At 34.9% G+C, this 23,432-nt stretch overlaps 2 protein-coding genes across 2 annotated transcripts in view; both read left to right on the plus strand.

The window, feature by feature from the left end:
• LOC149068330 (uncharacterized) overlaps positions 1-10,044 on the plus strand; it is a 56,254-nt gene extending 46,210 nt beyond the window's left edge. The window contains exon 2 of the mRNA XM_089251848.1: positions 7,759-10,044. Within this exon, the coding sequence (XP_089107974.1) occupies positions 8,032-9,096 (1,065 nt within the window). The 5' untranslated portion in view covers positions 7,759-8,031 and the 3' untranslated portion in view covers positions 9,097-10,044. The remainder of the gene's footprint in view (positions 1-7,758) is intronic.
• The window catches only part of LOC149068334 (uncharacterized), a 29,382-nt gene extending 7,185 nt beyond the window's left edge, over positions 1-22,197 (plus strand). Inside the window, exon 2 of the mRNA XM_089251842.1 lies at positions 18,117-22,197. Coding sequence (XP_089107968.1) covers positions 18,891-20,552 — 1,662 coding nt within the window. The 5' untranslated portion in view covers positions 18,117-18,890 and the 3' untranslated portion in view covers positions 20,553-22,197. The remainder of the gene's footprint in view (positions 1-18,116) is intronic.
• Positions 22,198-23,432: the final 1,235 nt, after the last annotated feature.

The raw sequence follows: 23,432 nt of genomic DNA on the forward strand, positions 1-23,432 counted from the left end.
CCGAGGTAAAAATGCATGAAAGTGGGCCGAAAAATCAAGGATTACACTAGGTTCGTACAGTCTTTGAAAAATAACCATTTTCAAGTGCTTGAAAAAAATTTTTGTGTTAATTTCTTCTGTCAATTTTTGTTTCCCCACTCAATTAAATCCCCCCCCCCAAACAAACCATTTTCCACTGGGGCAAAAATAATCAGTGGAGCAACAACGATGAATTATGAGACTGTTCGAAACAGAACATGTGGTCACGCATATCTAAGGTATCTCTGCTTAAAAAGATGATGCATAAAATCTGGTGGTTACAAAATGCTGCGCTTAAGATATTGCTTAGAACTATTTCAGACTATTGAATTAATGAATGTCTGTTGCATAAATGTAGTCTGACCATATTTTCTGGATAAAAATATGGCAAAATCGCCAATTGCCACCCAAAATGATGCTAAAGGTAAGCAAAGTTGCCAGTTACTGCTAAAATTGCCAAAAAATCCACCATAGTCAGAAAATTAAGCACTATAGATTTGAATGAATTCTATATGGGGGGGGGAAGAAAAATTTTTAACATGGCAAATATGTGAAATGAAAACACAAATTAGAAGTCATAATTATCGTAATATAAATTATAGTGTTCGAACAATAATTTTAATACTTAATTTCAGTAAAGAATAAAAATTTAAATGGCTTTGTTGAAGAAAATTCTGGAAAATAATGATACATTTTTATGAAAAAGTCGGGTGTGGGGCCAAAATTTACATGAAAATACAGTAATGTCCCCTAGGCGAATATATGGTCATATGGTCACCCTACATATATGACTACATGTGCTTTCTGATATTTTTATCGAAAACGCATTTCAAATGTGTTTCAAACATAAAAAGGTTTCTGCTGAATGTCCTTTGAAACTACAATGTGTATGTTTTTTTATTATTAAGCAAAACCTTAAGAAGTTAATATTGTCTACAAGCTGAAATTAGACCTATAATTGTTTTAAAAACAATTAGTAAATCTTTAATAAATTAGCATTTCAAACTCAAAATGAGTAAATGTGGAATATAAATAAAATTCAATTAATTTAATTTTTTGAAAAAAAATCACGATTTTTATATCGACCACGATATGAACGCTTTTTAATTTTTGCCTGGAAAAGTGCTTGAATAGTCCTTGAATTTTTTCACTTGCAAAGGGTATGAACCATCTTACAAAACCACAAGTTATATCCAGGGTATATTATAACCCTTTAAGCCCGAACGATCATCAGGTGAAATACTTAACAAACATTTGTTTTTTCAAAAATTTCCCGGTCTTAAAAGGCTATGAGTGTACTCAACTGTAGCTGAAGGGTTCTATTCCATCATCTATAGCCTAAATTAGCAAGAAAATTATAAGAAATTTTCTTGCTAGTTCTCTATTTTCTTTATTCCTCTCACTCGAAAATTTCAGATACCATTCACACCTATTTGTGACTTGAAGTCCACAGGTTGTGTTTTCAGGTTCCAAACAGTGGGAAATGACCCTATCCCAAGGTGGGTGGGAGAATCTTCCTCACATGATAATGAAGATATGTTGAAATACGCGAGAGCAATGTTGTGAAAATTCAAGGGTTTAGCCAATGCACTGGCACTTCAAAAAATTGTAGTTGACTTGAACGGGGTTTAGCCATCTTGTGTCAAGTTAGAGCCAACCATGAAAATAACAAAGGGCTAGTCATCATGATAGTTAAGTTATCCGCTTGTTGAGTTATTAATTTTCTACTGTATTAACAAAGACCAAAAGAAACTTCTATGCCACAAAGGGTTAAAATATATTGGGCCTTTATAAAGATTCTCAAATTTTTTCATCAAGAGGTGCAAGTTCGAATTTTATATTCTAGCACTTTTTACCACTCGCAAAAATATTGCAAAAATTCTTTTTGCTGAGACAGCTGTTTGGTGAAAACTTGTCAATGCTGATCATAAACAATTGTTTCATGAGATCAATTTTATATTATATTAGGCCGGGATTACCCTAAAAGTTTGATCATAGATCTTTTACAAAACTTGAAAAAAAAACAACCAGCAAGCCTATTACTTACATTTGCTCGAATGTAACTGAGATGCTATTCGTTGCATTTTTCAAGTTTTATAAAAGAACTATTATAAAAGTTTTATAGTGTAATCCCGGCCTTGCACACGTGTATGTTATGTACCTTTTTATGTATGCACTTGTACGTTTTATTGATTCCAGTTATTTTGTATTTTACAAATGAGACTTAAAATTTTTATGATTAAAAATTTTAATTCTTATTAGATTTAATGTCATTAAATTAATGACATGATTGGCACAGAATGACCTTACAGGTCATTGCACCATTAGCAGTGAAAATCTAATCAGTCACCCCCAAAACACTGCATGTACCAAATATTGATAAAAAAATTCATCAGTATGCTGACGTCATCATTTCCCATTACCAGGTACTTGAAAAGCCTCTTCAGACCCATCGATATCTCCAAGGAAGCGCATAGAATGGGAAAAACAAAGAAAGTTAATATGGCACACATACGTATGACTGTTATATTTGAAATAAATCTTGAACTCCATTGAAGCAGCGCAATATCAATATTTACAGAACAATCTGATGTGGTATTTGCTGTGAAAGATATTTTGATTTGTAGTCTTATTTTTTTTATGAAAAGCCACATATACAATGGATTCGAGCATTGTTTCAGGAATATCATCGACAAATTCACCTGAAACTGTGAATAGTGAAAAAATCTCACTAGTGTGTGATATTTGTCACAAAACATTTTCATCCTCTGCCCACTTAAGAAGACATGGAAAGATCCACACTGGTCAAATCCCATTTGGATGCGATGTTTGCGGTAAAAGATTTCAGGACAACTCTTCCTTAATTCGACACAAACGGGCTCACACTGGAGAAAAACCGTATGACTGTGATGTTTGTGGTAAAACTTTTTCTTGTAACTCCAACTTGAAACAGCACAAAATATGCCACAGTAGAGAAAAACAGCATGAGTGTGATATTTGTGGTAAAATGTTTTTGCGAAGCTCTCATTTAATTCAACACAAAATCATACACACAGGAGAAAAACCATATGAATGCAGTGTTTGCGGTAAAAAGTTTCGGGACAACTTTGCGTTGAATACACACAAAAGAGGTCATACTGGGGAAAAACCATTTGAATGCAATGTTTGCAGTATAATGTTTGCAACCAACTCTGCCTTGAAGAAGCACAGAATGGTCCACACTGGAGAAAAACCACATGAATGTGAGGTTTGTTGTAGAAAGTTTTCAGACAGTTCTACCTTGAAAAAACACAAAAGGGTCCACACTGGAGAGAGACTGCATGAATGTGATGTTTGTTTTAAAAAGTTCTCGGAAAACTCTACCTTGATTAAACACAAAATGATCCACACCGGGGAAAAGCCATTTGAATGTGATGTTTGTTTAAAAAGATTTTCGGATAACCCCACCTTGAACAAGCACAAAAGGATCCACACTGGAGTGAAACCATATGAATGTGATGTTTGTTTCAGAAAGTTTTTGGACAACTCTATCATGAACGCACATAAAAGAATACACACTGGAGAGAAAAAATATGAGTGCGATGTCTGCCATAAAAGGTTTTTAGTATTATCTTACTTAAATAGACACAAAAAGATCCACAATAAAGAAAAAACATTTGAATGTGATGTTTGTGGTAAAATGTTTTCAACCAACTCTTACTTGGGTAAACACAAAAAGGTCCATTCTGAAGAAAAACCATGCAATTTTGATGTTTGAGGTCAAATAGTTCCCGAACCCTTCGAATATACAATTTTTTTTCCAAAATTCTTACAAGCGGTGTGGTGAAAGGTTTTCCAAAATTTATACCTGAAATAGGTGCAAGAAGATGCACGTCAAAAAGTAACCTTACAATTGTGGTGCTTGCAGGAAGAAGTTTTTGAAATCTCCTTAATATGCAAAAGAGGTTGCCTTGGAGGAAGATTTCCAAAATGTGTAGCTCATTGTAAAAACTTTTCTAAATTTTTTAAATATGTGCTGTATCTCACTTGTGTAACAACAAAAAAAGATTCACACTGGAGAAAATCCTTTCAATGTGACGTTTGCAGGATAAAAGATTTTCAGATATCTCTGACTTGAATAAGTGCAAAAGGCTCCGCTGCAGACTATTCTGATATGATATAGTTAGGTTATAAATGATGTAGAAGTGTAATACATATTGTATATGTAAGAGTGAATGTATATGTAAGAGTGAATGTATATATAATTGTGATGGCTTATATATACATTCTTATGCATGCTTATATATACATTGTGATGTATATATAATTGGAATGTATATATAAGCTTTGTGGCAAAAAGCTTTTGCTAATTTTTATTTTGAATAATGGCAAAAAGCTTTGAATCAAAGAGAAACATTGTTTGTAAAAAATGTTATTTATGATATTGTAACCAAGCCCCTCGCCCAGCTTTAAAAAATAGAAGAAATGGACAAATAAGGTGAAATATATATATTGAGTAGATGTTCTTTGCCCCTCCCCCCCTTCCCCTGAAAAAAGTTGAAATGACAGGCTTGATTGTACCTGTATTTAACATTAAAGATTTCCTTGTTGAGCAATGCCCATTCTTTTACTTCAGACGTTCAGATTATAGCATGGTCATTCACAATGAGGTGTTTTGAACATTATTTACCATGATCTTCCTATCAGGATTTTTTAATGATAGGAACATGAACTTGGATTGTAACAGAAAATTGACTTGATACATACTTGATGAAGGAATTTTCTAAAGCACTTTTAAGAAAATATGTGAGACAAATGTAGTAAAACCTCGATAAGTCGTCACCTCTTGTTATCAATAAATTATGACTTAAATGAAGTGTCATCAGTTTCAATGTGTGATGTTGTGAAAATCGCATAAATTTAAAGTAACATAACATTTATTAAAATAATTAAAATTACAATATTAATAAAATTTATAGATTGCAAAAGAAAAAGTTTCTATACCTTTTTAGAGCTCTTATTATTTAACTTATTGTGTTAAAATATACTGTTACAGTTTGGCTTATACTATTAATTTTTTTAATTTCGACTAATCAGAGCAACTGCTAGATTGGTTCGCTTTTCTTCACAACAGAACTACTACACATCAATTTTACATATAGATGAAATTTAATCTTAGTGTTGTAATTCTTTATCAGTAGTTCATGAAACAACTACACGGTAATCTCGAACACAGGGTCCACTTTGAGGGACGTGTGGAGGGTCTGGTGTAGAAAAAAGCACACATTTAAAGAACTCAACTTTGGAAAAATTTTCTGGTTTTTCAACAAATATAATTTGTTCAAATTTGAAGCCCATGCAAAAATCAGGTTTAACTCGAACAGTCCCTAATGTTTCAAAAACTTTTGTCGGCAAATGAACTTCCCCAGCATAACTTTTGCTACTCGAACTGTTCCATTCTGGTGCATAAGGCTTTTATGGTGACTTTTAAGCATATGGCAATGTTGTTAACACAAGCTATTTTTTAAAGGAAGCCATAGAAAATATCTGTTCCTCTATCTCAAACTTTTTCATGGTGAGGAATCATGGTAAAATGCAATCTTTCATGGTAAACGAGAGTTTAATAACACTGTGTTGTCTATGAAAACTGGACAGGCCTGAAGAAAAATGACGACTTAACCGTAGTGATGACTTTTTAATGAGGTTTTACTGTAGTTATAATATAACAAATAATTATAAGTCTCTTGCAGATATATGACCACTATGACATCTTTATTTTCACAGGTCTATCTTAATCATTAGAAATAACAGGTTCTCATTAGCTTTAACTTCATCACATAACTTTAATCAATACAATGCAATACACTCTAACTGCCTTCAGTACATCAAACATCATTTGAGAAGTAGGCCTATTTCATTTTCAATTCATCACAATATTCCACCGGAAAAAGTTTTAGCTATCCAAACTTAGAGATGTAAAATTCTCGGTAATAACCTTTTGGAGAGTATTCTTTGGAAGGATTAAAACAATGAAACCTTCATCTTGACCTCTTTGCTCCAGAAGGTAGGCTACACGTACCTCATTTTTAATGGTTTCTAATGATTCTTTTTTCAAGTCAAGACGAGGTATGCTTAAGGCTACATAACTCAAATGATCCTAGTAAAGACATCAACAAAGACTTAATTAGTTGACTCTTTTGTTTTTCTTTTTAAAGGGTATTTTGACTTACAATAAACACCAATCAAAAAAGTTTTTATTTAATAATTAGTTTTACCTCAGGTTTGAAGAGGGTAAGGATTTAACTTGTGAATGGATGTCTAGAAAACATTTGTAAAATGCTACCTGCTTATAGAAGTTAAAAGACTATTAACACTAAATTGATTACATTAGGTAAAAGAAAGCCATGTGTTGTGTGTTAGATTTTTCTAAATTTTTTTGGAGTGGCCCAATAGTTGATGAATATGCAATGCATCCCTTCTGGGTATTCAAGCCCTATATATATATGGGATGACTGGCAACTTTCAGACCCTCAATGTTTTCTTCATGTTGGCTCCCCTGATCAGTATTGTTCTATTTTTTCCCCTGAAATTAACAAAAGACTTGCAAAAACTTCCAGTAACTTCACTCCTGAAAAATGAAGAGAAAATACTTGAGGCTGTGTAAAAGAAAGTAGAGCTGTGACACTAAAATCTATCCACCTTGTTTCAGATATTGTGGATCCTAAATTTTCTATGGGGTGAATTTAAGCAAAGATGAGTGTGAATCAGAATTAGATTTAATGCTGAGAGATTTCACTGTATTCTAAAAGGCTTTTGATAATCTTCGTAGGTTTCCAAAATTTTCATAAAAATTTACATGAACCAGCTGAAACCTCTCACTGCGACCAATAGGATACTCTCCAACTAAGTTACTATTAGATGATCACACTATAAATTGCTTTGTTTTTCATGTTCCAGGCAATGAATACTGGATTATATTTCATTATTCTATTTATTATAAACAAAATTAGTAATTTTTTCCATTATTGAAATGAAGAAAAAAGAATAATCAGAGAATAATTTTGCTAGGATATTCTGGTATAAAAATTTGTTAACACTAATTTAATAAACTACCATTTCATAAGATCGGTTTTATATTATACTATCTATAATACCCGGCGCTGCCCGGGTTTTCTTCAATTACTGGAAGGATTGAAAAAGTGACAAACCATTATAAAAGGAATAAACTATTATAAATAATACTTTGAAGCATTAAAGAAGTGACAAAGCATTGTGAAGGCATATGCATGTCTGAAACGCATTGCTAGGAAACCATGGTAACCAAAGTAAACATTCTAGAAGTCATTGCTGAGGCTTAAAAACCATTGTTGCCTGGCAGCTTTTTGCCCATTTCAGACATTTGCCCTGCTCTGACAAATTCTTAAAGTAGCCTATCATTCAAGTCGGGTTCTGCTTTGTATATATGCGACAATTGGTCTATAATTTTAGATTTGTATGAAGAGCATACAGACAGAGAGCAAATCAATTGTATATATAGATTATACACTTGTCATATTTTACATCATTTATTGACTTTAGTCATTTTCTACTTTACAAATGAGACATAGTATTTTTATTTAATGACATGATTGGTGCAGCATGACCTTATATTACATGCTATTGTATCATTAATAAAGATCCAATTAGTCATAAAAAATTGCATGTGCCAAATATTGATGAAAAATTTATCAGTATGTTGACGTCATCATTTCCCGTTACCAGGTACTTGAAAGCCTCCTCAGACACATTGATATCTCTAAGGAAATGCAAAGGAAAAGCAAAGAAAGGGAATAAGTCACACATACATATGACTGTGATATTTGAAATAAATCTTCAACTCTATATTGAAGCAGCATAATATCGTTCATTTTAGAGAACAATCTGATGTGGTATTTGTGGTGAAAGATTAACATATCTCTCGCATTTTGAATCACACCATCTAATTTTTTATAAAAAGCTGTATCAAATGGATTTGTGTATTCAGAAATATCACCTATGAATTCAACTAAAAAATTCTGTCGTGAAAAAATCTCGTACGAGTGTGATATCTGTCACAAAAAGTTTTCGTCTTCCCCTCACTTAAGAAGGCACATAAGTCTTCACACTGGTGAAATCCCATATGGGTGTGATGTTTGTGGTAAAAGGTTTTCAGACAACTCTTCCTTGATTAGACACAGATGGGTCCACACTGGAGAAAAACCGTATGACTGTGATATTTGTGGTAAAAAGTTTTCGCGATGCTCTCATTTAAATCGACACAAAAACGTCCACACAGGAGAAAGACCATATGAATGCAGTGTTTGTGGTAAAACGTTTCGGGACAACTCGGTCTTGATTGCGCACAAAAGGGGTCACACTGGTGAAAAACCATATGAATGCAATGTTTGTGGATTAATGTTTATCACCAACTCTGCATTGAAGAAACACATAAGGATCCACACTGGAGAAAAACCGTATGAATGTGATGTTTGCTTCAGAAAGTTTTCGGAAAACACTTCCTTGAAAAAACACGAGAAAATCCACACTGGAGAAAAACCATATGACTGCGATGTTTGTGGTAGAAAGTTTTTGCGATGCTCTCATTTAGCTCGACACAAAATCACCCACACCGGTGAAAAACCATATGAATGCAGTGTTTGTGAAAAAAAGTTTCGGGACAAGTCTGGCTTAGTTGCACACAAAAGGAGTCACACTGGAGAGAAACCGTACGATTGCAATCTTTGCGGTTTAATGTTTATGACTAACTCTACTTTGGCAAAACACAGAAAAGTCCACACCGGGGAAAAACCATATGAATGTGATGTTTGTTTTAAAAAATTTTTGGACAGCTCTACCATGAAGAAACATAAAAGTATCCACTCAGGAGAGAGAAAATATGAGTGTGATGTCTGTCATAAAAGATTTTTGCTATCCTCCTATTTGAATAGACACAAAAAGATCCACTATGAAAGAAAAAAATATGAATGTGATGTTTGCGGTAAAATGTTTTCAGCAAACTCTTACTTGGGTAAACACAAAAAAGTCCATTCTGAAGAAAAACCATGTAATTTTGATGTTTGAGGTCAAATAGTTCCCGAGCCCTTCGAATATACAATTTTTTTTCCAAAATTCTTACAAGCGGTGTGGTGAAAGGTTTTCCAAAATTTATACCTGAAATAGGTGCAAGAAGATGCAAAAAACCATGTAAGTTTGATGTTTGAGGTTATTTTTTTTTCTTTTAAATTTTTAACTTGAGAATTGGCACGTAATTGACAAGATTTTTCTTAATTTTGAAGGAAATTCATATGAGTGCATTGTGTTTAGTGAAAGGTTTTCCTAAATTTCTACTCGAAATAGGCACAAAAGAGATGCACATCAGAAAAAAAAATAAAAAATAGTGTGATGCTTTCAGTGATAAGTTTTTCAAATCTCCTTAAGCCAAGACAGTTCTCCTTGGAGGAAAAATCGCCTAAATGTATTGCTTTTTGTAAAAACTTTTCTGAATTTTTTTTAAACACATGCGGTATATCGTACTTGAGTAATGATAAAATGATTCACACTTGAAAGAAGCCTTTTCAATGTGACGTTTGCAGGGTGAAATATTTTCAGATATCTCAGGCTTGAATAAGTGCAATAGGTTCCAGATTATTGTGATGTGATAGGTTATAAACAATGTAGAAGTGTATTATGTAAATGAATGTATGTAATTGTGACTTATTCTTTGGTGAAAAGCTTTTGCAAATCTGTCTTGAATAATGGCAAAAAGTTTGCAAAAACTGTTATTTATGGTATTTTGTAACTCTTTTCAACATTCAAGATTTTTTCATTGGACAACACCAATTCTTCTACTTTCAGAGATTCAGATTATAACATGTTTTTCAAAACAAGGTTTATTGAACATTATTCTCCATGATATTCCTATCTGGATTGTTTGTGATAGGTACACGGACCATTACTATAACTGAAAATCAACTTTTTACATACATGATGAAGCATTTTTAAGAAAATATGTGAGGTGTAATAATTATCAATCGGTCATAAATTATATTTATAATATGGTAATAAATAATTATTAATTTTCTAGTCTATATTATTATTTATCTATCTAGTTGATTGTTCAAGTCTTCTTTCAAATTAACTTTTCTGTCACTTGCAGATATGACCATTACGACATCTTTTACAGGTTTAGCTTAACGCTAGATGTTAAGTGAGCAATATTGCTCTGGAGGGTGATGGAATGGTCCAGGTGGGCGATAGAAGCTACTGGTATAGCATGATCCTATAGGTCTGCTTGAGTTATGGGGGGCACGATGAGAGAAACTTTTTTGAAGACAGAAGCGATGGAACAGAAAGTTTGGGAACTATGCACAAGATGAACCACACCAGTCATTTTGACTGTTTTCAATCTTCTCGCTTGATTTTTGGATATAAAATATCAGCAGAGATATTTTCAGTTATACCTAGAAGGACCATCACTGGTCAATTGGACCGGTAACGTTATAAACATTTCCATATGCATGCACAGCAAATATTTTGTCAAATCGTGACATCAAATTTCTACTAATATAGATATGCTTACTTTGGCTAATTGAAATCATCTTTAATGATAGACTAATTATAAAAAAATACTAATGCGATCAAGAATATAGAGATGTAAATCATTGAATCTTATCTGAAAGCTATTAGGAATTTAACCACGTGTGATGATTGTTTTTCTTCATCAATACCTGCAGAAATACTGAAGCAGAGTAATACTACCTTGATAAGTATAATAATAAAAGGGATCAAAAAGAAATTTCATGTGAAGTTCATCCAGGGACCCCAATATATGGGACACGTTTGCTCATATAGACGTTACATTTAGTGGTTTTTTTGTAAAAAGAAGGGAAATATTTTTTTACTATGTTTAATTTAGAATTTAATTTTTTTTACTAGTTATGCAATGAAGAACTTTTAGGTAGGTGAATTATTCTCTTCAAACTTGAGCCAAAACTGCCCATTAATTATGTTTTTTCAATTGATTTGTGCTTATTGTATGGGGAAATGACCTTTAAAAAGGAAAAAAAAAATCTTCACATTAATTAATTACTTATTCATTTAAGGTTGGTACCCCTTACGCATACGCAAGTCTTAACTTGAAAAAATAATCATGATAAAAACCATTTGAAACCATTAAAAAGTAGGTACATATAGGCCCATGTGTGCCTCTGGCGAAGAATTTAAAAATAAAATTTAATTATACAAAATTTATTTGAAAAACTTCAAGGTTTTGTATTCTAATATGCTTAGCTGCACCCATATCTACATTTAAACATAAAAAATCTTAACAAAAATCAAGGTTTTATAGTGAAAAAATCAACCTTCATTATTTTGACCGGTATCAGTCCTTTTAATGCTAATCAAGACAAAATAGGTTCTTATTAGCTATAAATTCAACACCTACCTTTAATTGATGTAAAACAATACAGTATTTTATTGTCTTCAGTATATGTGATAATGCATACCAAAAACAAACAAATTTTAGGTATCCAAACACTATTATCCTGTAAGAAAAATCTTGAAATGCATCAGGCCCATCATTTGGGGGGGGGGGGGGCAGGGCTTGTGAAAATACACTACAAACTATTATACACTACATGCTATTTGCCCCCCCCCCTTCCCCCCGGAAAAAGTAGAAATGATGGCCCTGAAATGCATTTACAATGATCTCAATATAATGCGTCAGAGCAAGGAAAAAAGATGCATGTGTGAGAGACATCCAAACATTATCATCCCTGAAGAAAAATCTTAAGATGGATTTATTTCAAATCTAACAATATTGACATCATTCTCATGTCAGGCACATTTTTTTTTTTCACTCACACAAGATAAGACAAAAATACAGTGAGCAACATAATGTAAAACATCAAAATGTTGGCAACACAATAAAGAGAAATAAAGAAGAAATAAATACACACTCTTTGTAACTAACAGTAGTGGTTTTGCTAAATTCTTCCATATCAGGTCTAGATGACATATTAAACAAATCACGCTGAAAAGACTATTTTTTTGTGGAGTTTTTTTATTCCTCGTAGTACACTGGTGAAATAAATTAAGAGAATTTGCATATTTTATCAAATTTCATGAAAAGAACTGAACTGAATGTAAAACCACTGCTTCTAGACAAAAATGCAAATCTTGTACGTCAAATACGCAAGCGTACACGTGTGTGTAAGCGGAGCCAGTAGAGAAACAGGCTTTATAAGCGCGCGTAAGTTAAGACGCATTTTGTTCGCTAGCCCACCTCGGCGAATTTCTTGGTGTTATTTTGCAGCAATCGGTTAATTTCAAATTGTAACAGTAAAAATGAGTAACCACCAACGTTTAGATGATGGAAGGAGATGGCGAATTGTAGGGAGGCTAGAAGCAGGCCAATCTGAAGTCCAGATTTGTAGAGAGTTCAATTTAACGCCCAGCGTCGTGTGTAACTTATGGAAACAGTTCCAGGATACCGGATCCATCGAGAGAAAGCCTGGGCAAGGTCGTCCAAGAGCCACGACGGCCAGAGAAGATCGCCATTTGTCAATTATAGCGAGGCGTAACAGGAGTGCTACAGCTTCTTAGCTCTCTCGTGACTTGTATGCAGCTACAGGAACCCGTGTATCAAGGGTGACTGTTTCTAAAAGACTTCATGAGTCTTCACTTCTACGGACAGGAGAATCCGTTTATCATGTTGCAGAGAGATTGGAGTATGGATCAATGGCCGACCGTTCTCTTCACTGATGAGTCCCGGTTCAGCCTAAGCACCGATTCTCGCCGTACGTTCATATGGAGAGAACCAGGGACCCGCTACCTACCCTCCAATGTCCGCGAAATCGACCATTATGGCGGAGGAGGTTTAATGGTCTGTGCAGGCATTATGTTGGATGGCCGCAAACCTCTCCATGTCTTTGAAAGAGGCACTGTGACTGGTGTGAGGTATAGGGATGAGGTCTTGGAGCCCTATGTTTGCCTTTTCAGGGGTGCAGTTGGCCCTGAGTTCATTTTAATGGACGATAACGCGAGGCCACATAGAGCTTTTCTGCTTGACGATTTTCTAGAGCATGAGGATATTTGCCGGATGGATTGGTTAGCCAGATCTCCAGACCTTAACCCTATAGAGCATGTCTGGGACGCTCTGGGGAGGGCAATTGCAACTCGCAACCCTCCTACGGGAACCATCCAGGGAATGAAAACAGCATTGCTGAACGAGTGGGACCAATTGCCACAGGAAATGATAACTGCGTTAAAAATATTTCAAGTATGAAATCACGCTGCGAGACCTGTATATCTGTAAGAGGAGACCATACCCCCTATTAATCCATTTTTTTTTGTTTATTCTGCAACCACTGTTTCATACCTTCCGACTCCAACGAGTGTTACGCACGATCATGCGTGTGTTGTATTACAATTATTGAATGGTTATTTGTTTTGTATTGTATCAATGTATGTAAATATCAAATTTCATTAAAATCGGTACAGTAATTCTAGAGATAATCGACCAAGTCTGCAAATTCTCTTAATTTCTTACACCAGTGTATTTTGATTAAATGTGATAAAAAGTTTATTCTTTTGATCCACATTTATCTTCGAAAGAAATACTGTGTCAAAATTGTAAATCTTTCAAATCACTAATTCAGTATAATTTACAATTTTTTCCGAGTTTTTATTTTTTGAACTTCTGTTTCAGCTTCAGAGAAGTGATTTTTTTTAACAAAATTAAAATTATATATGCATTACAATAATAATTGATTAGTGTATTTTTTGTTTAAATTTAACATAACAGGAAAAATTTAAAATTTTGAGTAGTACAGTATAGCCAAGATGTAGAGAAAAACATCAGGAGAGAAAACTCCTGGACTCCCAAACAATTATTTTATCTCCAAAATTTTGTCCATGATTGTAAAAATTCCCTAAATTTAGGGCAAAAAATATTTCCCAGAATTTACCCGAAAAAAACTGCTGCTCCATAAGCGTTATGTAAATTGCCGCCATTTTGTCAAATTACAAAAAAAAAATCATTTTTGAGGAGAAAATGGAAAATTTGCCAATCAGCAAGCTTTAATCCAGTCTTTCGAAATCTAAAATTGGCGCACTTGTGTGTATATGCTTTATCCATTTGTCCCGTTTAGGGCCCCACATAGATTTTTTGGTTTGCGAGATTTGATTTTTGAGAGGTAATTTGACCCAAGGACTTAAACGTACTGGTTGACCATGATTGGCGATGGCTTGCATGATGTCACGGTTTTTGCATGATCTAGAAATAAAGGACAAAAAAAGATTATTTTGTTGAAAAAATAAACATATCCTCACCCATCTTAAGAGAGAAATGTTTTTTACCCAATATATACCCACTGATTTCATAATAAAGGATTGGTCAACTTAGAGAAGTGTTTCCGAGGCGTAAATACACTGCTGGCCACCGTAAATGCAACACCCTGAAGGAAGCATGCAAATAATATGAAATTTTCAACATGCATTAGCGGAGGTGAGATATGCAAATGATTAGAATTTCAGCGCAGACGCACATCACGCGTGCCTGTGGCGCCACTTCAAAGCGCTATTTAAGGCCTGGAGATTTCGACGATTTGAAGTACGGCAATTGTGTTTTTCTTGTGGTTTTTTCAAAAAAACGATCAATTATGCCTCGTAGAAAACAGCGATCATCTTTTGATCAAGTATCCGAGTTCGACAGAGGAAGGATGGTGGCCTACCGAGATTGTGGATTATCTTTCAGGGAAATCGGTAGTCGTGTTGGACGAAACTAAACAACTGTAATGCGGATATGTGATCGTTGGATGCAGGAGGGTACGACGGACCTAAGTGTTCGATCGCATCCACCTCAGTGCACCACTTCACGTGATGACAGGCGTATTGTGCGTATGGCAGTGACGGATCGCTCAGCCACATCAGGAACCATAGCACAGCACATTCAGTCTGTACCGCATCATCCAGTGTCTGCGCGTACCATTCGACACCGTTTACAGCAGAGTGGTCTGTCCACAAGACGTCCATTGCTTCGTCTACCCTTGACGCAGAACCACAGACGTCTCCGCCGCCAATGGTGCGATGAAAGAAGGATGTGGACGGCACAATGGAATGAAATTGTCTTTACTGACGAGTCACGCTTCTGTCTGCAACACCACGATGGTCGGATTCGAGTCTGGAGACACCGTGGAGAGAGGATGCTGAACAGCTGCGTTATGCACCGCCACACTGGTCCTGCACCGGGTATTATGGTATGGGGGCGGTATTGGATATCGCTCTCGCACTCCTCTAGTACGCATTGCCAGTACTTTAAAAAGCCAGCGCTACATCTCCGAGGTGTTGGAGCCAGTTGTCCTTCCTTACCTTCAGGGCTTGCCCACAGCCATATTTCAACAGGATAATGCGCGACCACACGTGGCACGCATTGTCCAAAGTTTCTTCGTCAATCGCCAGATTGAATTGCTTCCCTGGCCAGCTCGCTCTCCGGATCTTTCGCCGATAGAAAACATGTGGTCCATGGTTGCTCAACGATTGACCCAGATTACATCCCCAGCTGCCACACCAGATCAACTTTGGCAACGCGTGGAAGCTGCTTGGTCTGCTGTACCCCAAGAACACATCCAAAGTCTCTTTGAATCAATGCCGAGGCGTGTGGCAGCGGTGATCTCCAACAATGGCGGCTACTCTAGCTACTGATTTTGGCAGGAACCACACTTCACAGAAGTCTATAAATTTAATCATTTGATGCTTGGTCAACATGTTATCTACAAAATAAATATTGTTGCGATATCTCTTGTCTTTCTTGGTGTTGCAATTTGGGTGGCCAGCAGTGTAGATGCATATCGTTCCTTTTCGCAAAATGGGACAAAATATAATATAATTGGAAATGAATGCCTACCCAAAGAAATTTGAGGTGACGTTTTATGTGCCAATGAATAAAGTATAAATTAGCAGCAAGTTTGTTCAAAATTCATGGTAGAAAATATTGGGGTCAACCACATTAATAAATGGACCATGTTTAAAATAAATATCATGATATATATATTGATTGATACACAGTATATCAACGTATTCTGGTGGTCAATGATTGGAATCGCTTGCCATCTGGGGTACAATTCACTTTCAAGGAAGTATTTGGTGTGTCGAGTGGTTTTTTTTTCTTCTGAATTTTAGATATTGTATTGTTTCAATTCTCAACTTACTAGAATTTATAGATAACATGAATATACAAGGTTTGTAGCTAAATTTTTAATGTGTTCTCATCCTGGTATTGTTAGTTCAAATATATGCAAGTTGATTGAAATTTTACCTTTTTTTCAATCCTTGAAAATTTTCCACTATTCCATTTATTGTTGCAGTTTTTGAGAACAATAGCGACATCAATTTTTTTACTTTAAAAGTTACAAATAAATGGTATACAGTAAAACTTTGATTAACTGTCACTCGTCTGTCAGTTTCTGTTATCCGTCATCATCTAAAAATATAAATAAATAAAAATGCAAAAAAAAAAAACAACCCCAGGTTTTAAGGTTCAAAAAGATCGGATCACTGCTATGGTCTGTGTGAAGGCCACCGGCAATCATAAATTGCCCCTACTTGCAATTGGTAAATCCAAATAATCATGTGCTTTCAAAAATTTAAATATGAACACATTGCCTGTGAACTATTATGCCCAAGAAAATTGCTTGGATGGACCAAACAACTTTTTCAGAATGGTTCCACAATGTTTTCAGGCCTTAAGTTAGAGCTCATATGGCAGAAAAGCAGTTTCCGCAAAAAGCACTGCTGTTAATGGACAATGTCCCGACACACCCCTCTCGTGAACTCAGAAGTTATGATGGCAAAATAGCATACCTCTTTCTCCCAGCGAATACAATTCCACTTATCCAATGTATGAACCAGGGCATAATTGAAAATATGAAGCAACGTTAAGAGATACAACATAAAGGCAGCTATTTTCAATGTCGTCGCTGCCTGGTCTGACTCACTGTATATTGAAGTTTATATTGATCATTTTGCATAAAATTAAATACAATATGTATGTAATATTCACACTTTTAAATTATTTTATTTTCATTTTTGTCCCAAGCCTGCAGTGAAATCGTGTTACTGTACATATGTATTAAGAGATTTCTGTTATCTGTCTATTCGGTTATTTGTCACAGCCCTGGTCCTGATGGTTAATTGAAGTTTTACTGTACTTAACTACTGGAAACAATTTTAAGGTTTGTTGAAAGAATTGCGATCGCAGCCTATTATAGTGTTCAATACATCATGGGGGGGGGGGAGAAAATCTCCAACCTGACTGAATTTCTCTGAACCAATGAAACAGAATTTTTTATACACACTTTCGCGATAAACCTCCAAAAACTAATATTGCTTTCCTCCCACATTTATATTTATTATACCTTGCCTTTATTGTTCATTTTGGTGGGTTGAATCTATCAAAAGCATTCGCATGCGCTGATTAGCAATTTTATAGCAAGCAAGCTAATTTGAGAAAATTTTCTCCATTTACTTTCTGTAAACATTTGGCTGCTTGAAAGAAATGCTTGCTGATTCCAAGAAAAATATATCCACATTGAAATATTGTGGCTTTGTAAAGATTCCTTTTATTTTTTCCGTCCATGTTCATGTTTAAATTTTATATTATAGCAGTTTTTTACCCCGAGCAAAAATGATTGGAGCAAACACTTTTTTTTCGACAGGATGACTTTTTGGCAAAAACTTAAGGTTTTCAAGTGACTTGGAAAGTCAAAGAAATGAAAAATATTTGTAAAAAATCAAAGTACACAAATAGATGCTTCAATTCTGAAAAAAAAAAAAACTAAAAATAGAACATTAAAGTATTTTGAACATTGATATTTGGCTTCACATAATTGTAATGTATATTATAATATAATGTGATGTTATTGATTCTACTCTTATTGTATTTTGCATATACGACTTAGTTTTTCTTATTTAATGACATGGTTAGTGCAGCATAACGTTATAGATCCTTGCACCATTGAAAATTTAAATCCAGTCAATCACCCAAAAATATTGCATGTACTAAATATTGATTTACAAAAATTGACATCGTTTCCCATTACCAGGTACTTGAAAAGTCTCGTTGGACAGGTCAATGTTTTCAAGGAAATACAAAGAGTGGATAAACAGAAAAAGTGAATAAAGCACACTGGGATAATTACTCCAGCAATTATCAACTGTCTTTAGAATGTAGCAATAGAATCGTTCATCTCCTTTTAGATTACCTCATAATTTCATGTCATAATATTTTAATGCTGATGACTTGTCTTCAATAGCAATATAAAAAGGAGCTTGAACCCATGACAGCTATTCCAGGGATATCTTGTTCATGTTGAAAAGAATTCCATTACAAAGGAGAAAGGAATTATCCTCTGAAGAACAAATCTGGAATGATGCACATTATCATTTAATTTTGTGTTTGATCCATAATGATGAATGACAAAATAACAGCTATGATCTATGCTTATGAGAGGATTTTGCAACTGTCCCGTTCAGAGTACACTACTGTAGACTAGATATGTAAAAGTGGAGATTCCGTCTAGTCATTTCTATCCTGAACGATACAGTGGCATATGAAGAACAGCGGTGGTAGTGTTCAACTGCATACAGTTTTGACGTGGTCATGCATAATCATATTCACAACAAAACAAAATGCATATGAATGTGGTATTTGCAATAAGAGATTTCATTGTCAACTCCATTAAAACAAAAGATTGTTAATTCTGAGGAAGAACAATGAATGTGGTGTTTGCCCTTCATATCCTTTCACATTTTTATTTGCACAACCCATTCCTTCTGAGGAAGACCTGCTTCAAATAAATTTGTGCATTGCTTCAGCTATGTCACCGATGGATTCAACCAAAATGCTATATTGCGGAGAAATGCCATATGAGTGTGATGTTTGTAGTAAAAAGTTTTTGAATGACTCTCAGCTAAATGTACACAAAAGGATTCACACTGATAAAAAACCATATGAGTGTGATGTTTGTGGTACAAAGTTTTCATATCCTTCTCTGTTAAATATACACAAAAGGATCCACACTGGTGAAAAACCATACGAGTGCAATGTTTGTGGTGAAAAGTTTTTGTACCCCTATCAGCTGAATATGCACAAAAGGATCCACACTGGGGAAAAACCATATGTGTGCAATGTTTGTGGCGAAAGGTTTTTGTATACCTCTCAGCTAAATACACACAAAAAGATCCACACTCCTGAAAAACAGCATGAGTGTGATGTTTGTGGTAAAAAGTTTTTGTATCTCTCTCAGCTAAATATACACAAATGGACCCACGATGGTGAAAAACCATGTAAGTGTGATGCTTGCGGTAAAAAGTTTTTGTATCCCTCTCTGCTAAATACACACAAAAAGATTCACACTGGAGAGAAACCATTTGAGTGTGATGTTTGTGGTAAAAGGTTTTCTGGCAATTCTAGCTTAACTAATCACAAAAGGGTCCACACTGGGGAAAAACCATATGAGTGTGAAGTTTGTGGTAAAAGGTTTTCCGTCAATTCTAGCTTAAGTGTGCACAAAAGGATCCACACTGGGGAGAAACCATATGAGTGTGAAGTTTGCAGTAAAAGATTTTCTTGCAATTCTAGCTTAAGTATGCACAAGAAGACCCACACTGCAGAAAAACCATATGAGTGTGATGCTTGTGATAAAACCTTTACTTGCAGCTCTTATTTGAATGCACACAGAAGGAGCCATACTAGAGAAAAACCATATGGGTGTGAAGTTTGTGGTAAAAGTTTTAAGACCAGTTCTTTCTTTAGTAAACACAAACAGGCTCATGCTTGGGAAAAACTATATGAATGTGATATTTGTGGTAAAAAGTTTTCATTCAATTCTACTTTTAATTTACACAGGAGGAGGCACACTGGAGAAAAACCATATGATTGTGATGTTTGTGGTGAGAGGTTTTTAGTGAACTCTGCCTTGATTCATCACAGACTGGTTCACACCGGAGAAAAACCACATGAGTGTGATGTGTGCGGTAAAATGTATTCACAACGCTCTCACTTGAATCGGCACAAAAGCCTCCACACCAGAGAAAAGCTATATGAGTGTGATGCTTGTGGTAAAAGGTTTTCAGGCAGCTCTACATTGAGTAAACACAAACTGGTTCATACTGGAGAGAAGCCATATGTGTGTGAAGTTTGTGATAAATCATTTTCGAGGAACTCTACCTTAAAAGCGCACAGAGTAGTTCACACTGGCGAAAAACCATACGATTGTGATGTTTGTGGTAAAATGTTTATGCGTTCGTCGGAATTAAAAGAACACAAATGGAAGCATACTGGTGAAAAACCTTATAATTGTGCTGCTTGCAGTAAAAGGTTTTCGCGATTCTCTCTCTTGAATAGGCACATACAGGTTCATACTGGGGAGAAACCATATCAGTGTGATGCTTGTGAGAAAAAGTTTTCGTACAAATCGGACTTGAATAAACATAAACTTACCCACACTGAAGTGGAACCGCATGAGTGTCGTGTTTGAGGTTAAAATCTTCCGCTGTCCTCAAACACTGAAAGATCTGCACTAAGGAAATTCATATGAAAGTGATGCTTTCCAAAAAAAAAAAAAGGTTTTTTCTGTTGCATTAATTTTATTGAAGCACTGGAGATAGAAACTTGTAAAATATTTTGAAAATGCATTAGAATGAAATGGATTTGCAAGATTGAAAGCTCCATATAGTGATGTGAATTTATGTCGCTTCTTACACAGATATTCCAAGGTCTCTGAAAACATTAGTACGCATGTGAAATATTTCTTGAGCTTTCCAACGTAAACTAAAACCAACCTGACAACAAAAATCTGTTATACAGCTTCCCATCTAAATTTCTGATGGCTCTTTGGTCTTAAACTGCATCAGTTGCATGTAGAACTTAATGATTTTGTTATTAACAATGTGTGCGCATTTCTGTTGTATAGTCTGTAGCGGCATATAATCTGCATTTGTGAATTTCATTGTTCATGAATGAAGTCTTCACTGAATGGAAGGGGTTGTGTTTGTGCCTTTTATGTAGAAAATATGCATGTTTCATCTATTTACATTTATGCGCCTTCTATAAATAATTAAATAATTACTTTTTACCCATTAATTAATTTTGTTAATGATTTTTTCCATCTGCAGATAATAATATGCAGCGGTATATAATCTGAACTCCGGTGAATTTTTTTAAATGTATAAATCAACGGATTATATACGGGAAACTACCGTAATGGATCGGCTATCATTTACAATATTGAAGACCATTTCTCTCTAACAGGTATCAGGATACTGAATTTGCAATCTGAATTGCAATACTGAATTTGCAATCCTGTGATGGTGTATCGTTTACATAACTTAATTAGTGTATGATGAATATTAAAGGAAAGTATTCATTTTTCTGTCAATCAGTACAGTCGATTCCCGTTTTAACGAATACCGTTATAGCGAAAATCTCGTTTTAATTAAAAATTTTATAACTTTCCCAGATAAGTTTACATAGGATTGATGTAAGAATCTGGAATTCCTTTAAAACGAAATTTCCTTATTACGAAGGGATTTCTCCGGTGTCCTGGAGTTTGTTATAACTGGATCCGACTGTAATTGCTTTGGCTCAGATTTCGCTGGAAAACCTCAACTGAGGACCAACATGACCAATGCGTACAATCCCCCCCCCCCCCATAGGTGTTACCGGAATAACCTAAAATTTAAATTTTGAAAAATTATGATGTTTCCTTTTATCCTTGCAGATCCTGCATGCACAGATGAGGTGGTTGCATTTCCCTCGCTTTAGATATTCTTTTTTTAACCTCAGGGAGATCAGTCCTGACTTCAAAGAGTGTGCGTGTTATAGTTCAAGTCAAGGCAGAACTCCCTGAAGTAAAACAAGGATATCTACAGCTCAAAAAATCAATCCTCCCCCCCCCCCCGACCCCAATGTATTAGGTCTGGAAGGGCTAATATTCACGTTCAAGAAAAAATTCCAGTCATTAAATATTGTTTCAGTGATGTTCTTGTAAGTTGAATCTCGAAACATGATTTTTGTACTTAAGTAGCGTGACAAATTTGGATATATTCTGATATGCTTGATTAAAAGTAGTTTTTCCCATTGAATTTTGATTCAATTGAAATGAAAATTATTGTTAATGTGAAAGCCAGTAGTTTTTTATTTATTCTTTAATAAAAGGTGTTTTCTAGATATTTTTGAAGTAGTTTTTTTTTTATTAATCCAACAAGTTGTTTAACGAGAAAATATCGAAGTGAGTACTTAAAGTATAATTAATATGTAAATATCTAAACATGAGCAAAATATCAATTGACTCCGTGCCAAATACTTGAATCAGCCCATGTTGGTGAAAGCAGATTTTTCTTTATGCACTTCCCCATTCCTATTATGGAGGCTAGGGCGAAATTCATGCATAGCCCCCCCCCCCCATTTCACAATCCTCTTCGCTGCAGCGGTATACATATCGTCTTTCCTCAAGAATAAGCCCTAGCATGATTTTTCAGGATACTCCTAATATAATCCCTTGCTGAAATTCGTCAGTGAGATGTATTTAGTATGCCGTTGCAACACATGACAGATGTATTGTATAAAAGTGATATTGGTTTTATTATCTGTTATCTGATAAAAATATAAATAAACTAGCTATAATACCCGCGTTGCCTGGGTTTTCTTCAGTGAGGCGTTTTGGATCACGTGATATCTCCCTCCTTTGAGAACTTACAAGCCCGTATCCACGTTAACCAATATGGCGACTTCCTGCGTGGCTCATAAAAGAAACAAATCTAGATTTAAATAAACGTAGAAATGCATTTTTTTTTTCCTTTTTTAAGTATTTCGATTCCCCCCCCCCCCGAACTTCAAGTTATCCATCTGCCTGTTTCTGCTTCCAAACATGCTTAACCAAAGTTGTGGAATTGCTTCGATATACTTTACGGGCCCATAATTAATTTTAAAACATCCTAAACTCTATGAATTTATGCAGTTGAATGTTAAAAGACAATACAGACACATTTTCATTTTCGAGCTTGAGAAAATGTAAATAAAAAGTTGAAATCAATGTTATTGCATGGATATCCAACTCAAAAGTAGGTCCGGCTAATTGCTTCATATTTGATATCCTGGGTATATCTCTACCTGTTCGTATATCTCTAAACGAACTCAATATTTCAAAAATCGAGAATTCAATACAATTTTTAAAATTATTGATGTGGCGGAAAACTCTAAATTTTTGCATTTCTACAGTAAAATCGGCAATTTTAACACAGATTTCTATGGGGATCATCTTTTTTTGCCTGACCCTCAAAACGATGATGATTATGACATGACGTCTATTCAAAAAGCTTCATTACTGGGAGTATTGAAAAAGTGGCAAACTATTATA

Source organism: Pholcus phalangioides, unplaced genomic scaffold (genome assembly GCF_987345545.1).
Source record: "Pholcus phalangioides strain wild (caught in Gottingen) unplaced genomic scaffold, Ppha-v1.0 ptg000027l_1, whole genome shotgun sequence".
NCBI classification, from domain to species: Eukaryota; Metazoa; Arthropoda; class Arachnida; order Araneae; family Pholcidae; genus Pholcus; species Pholcus phalangioides.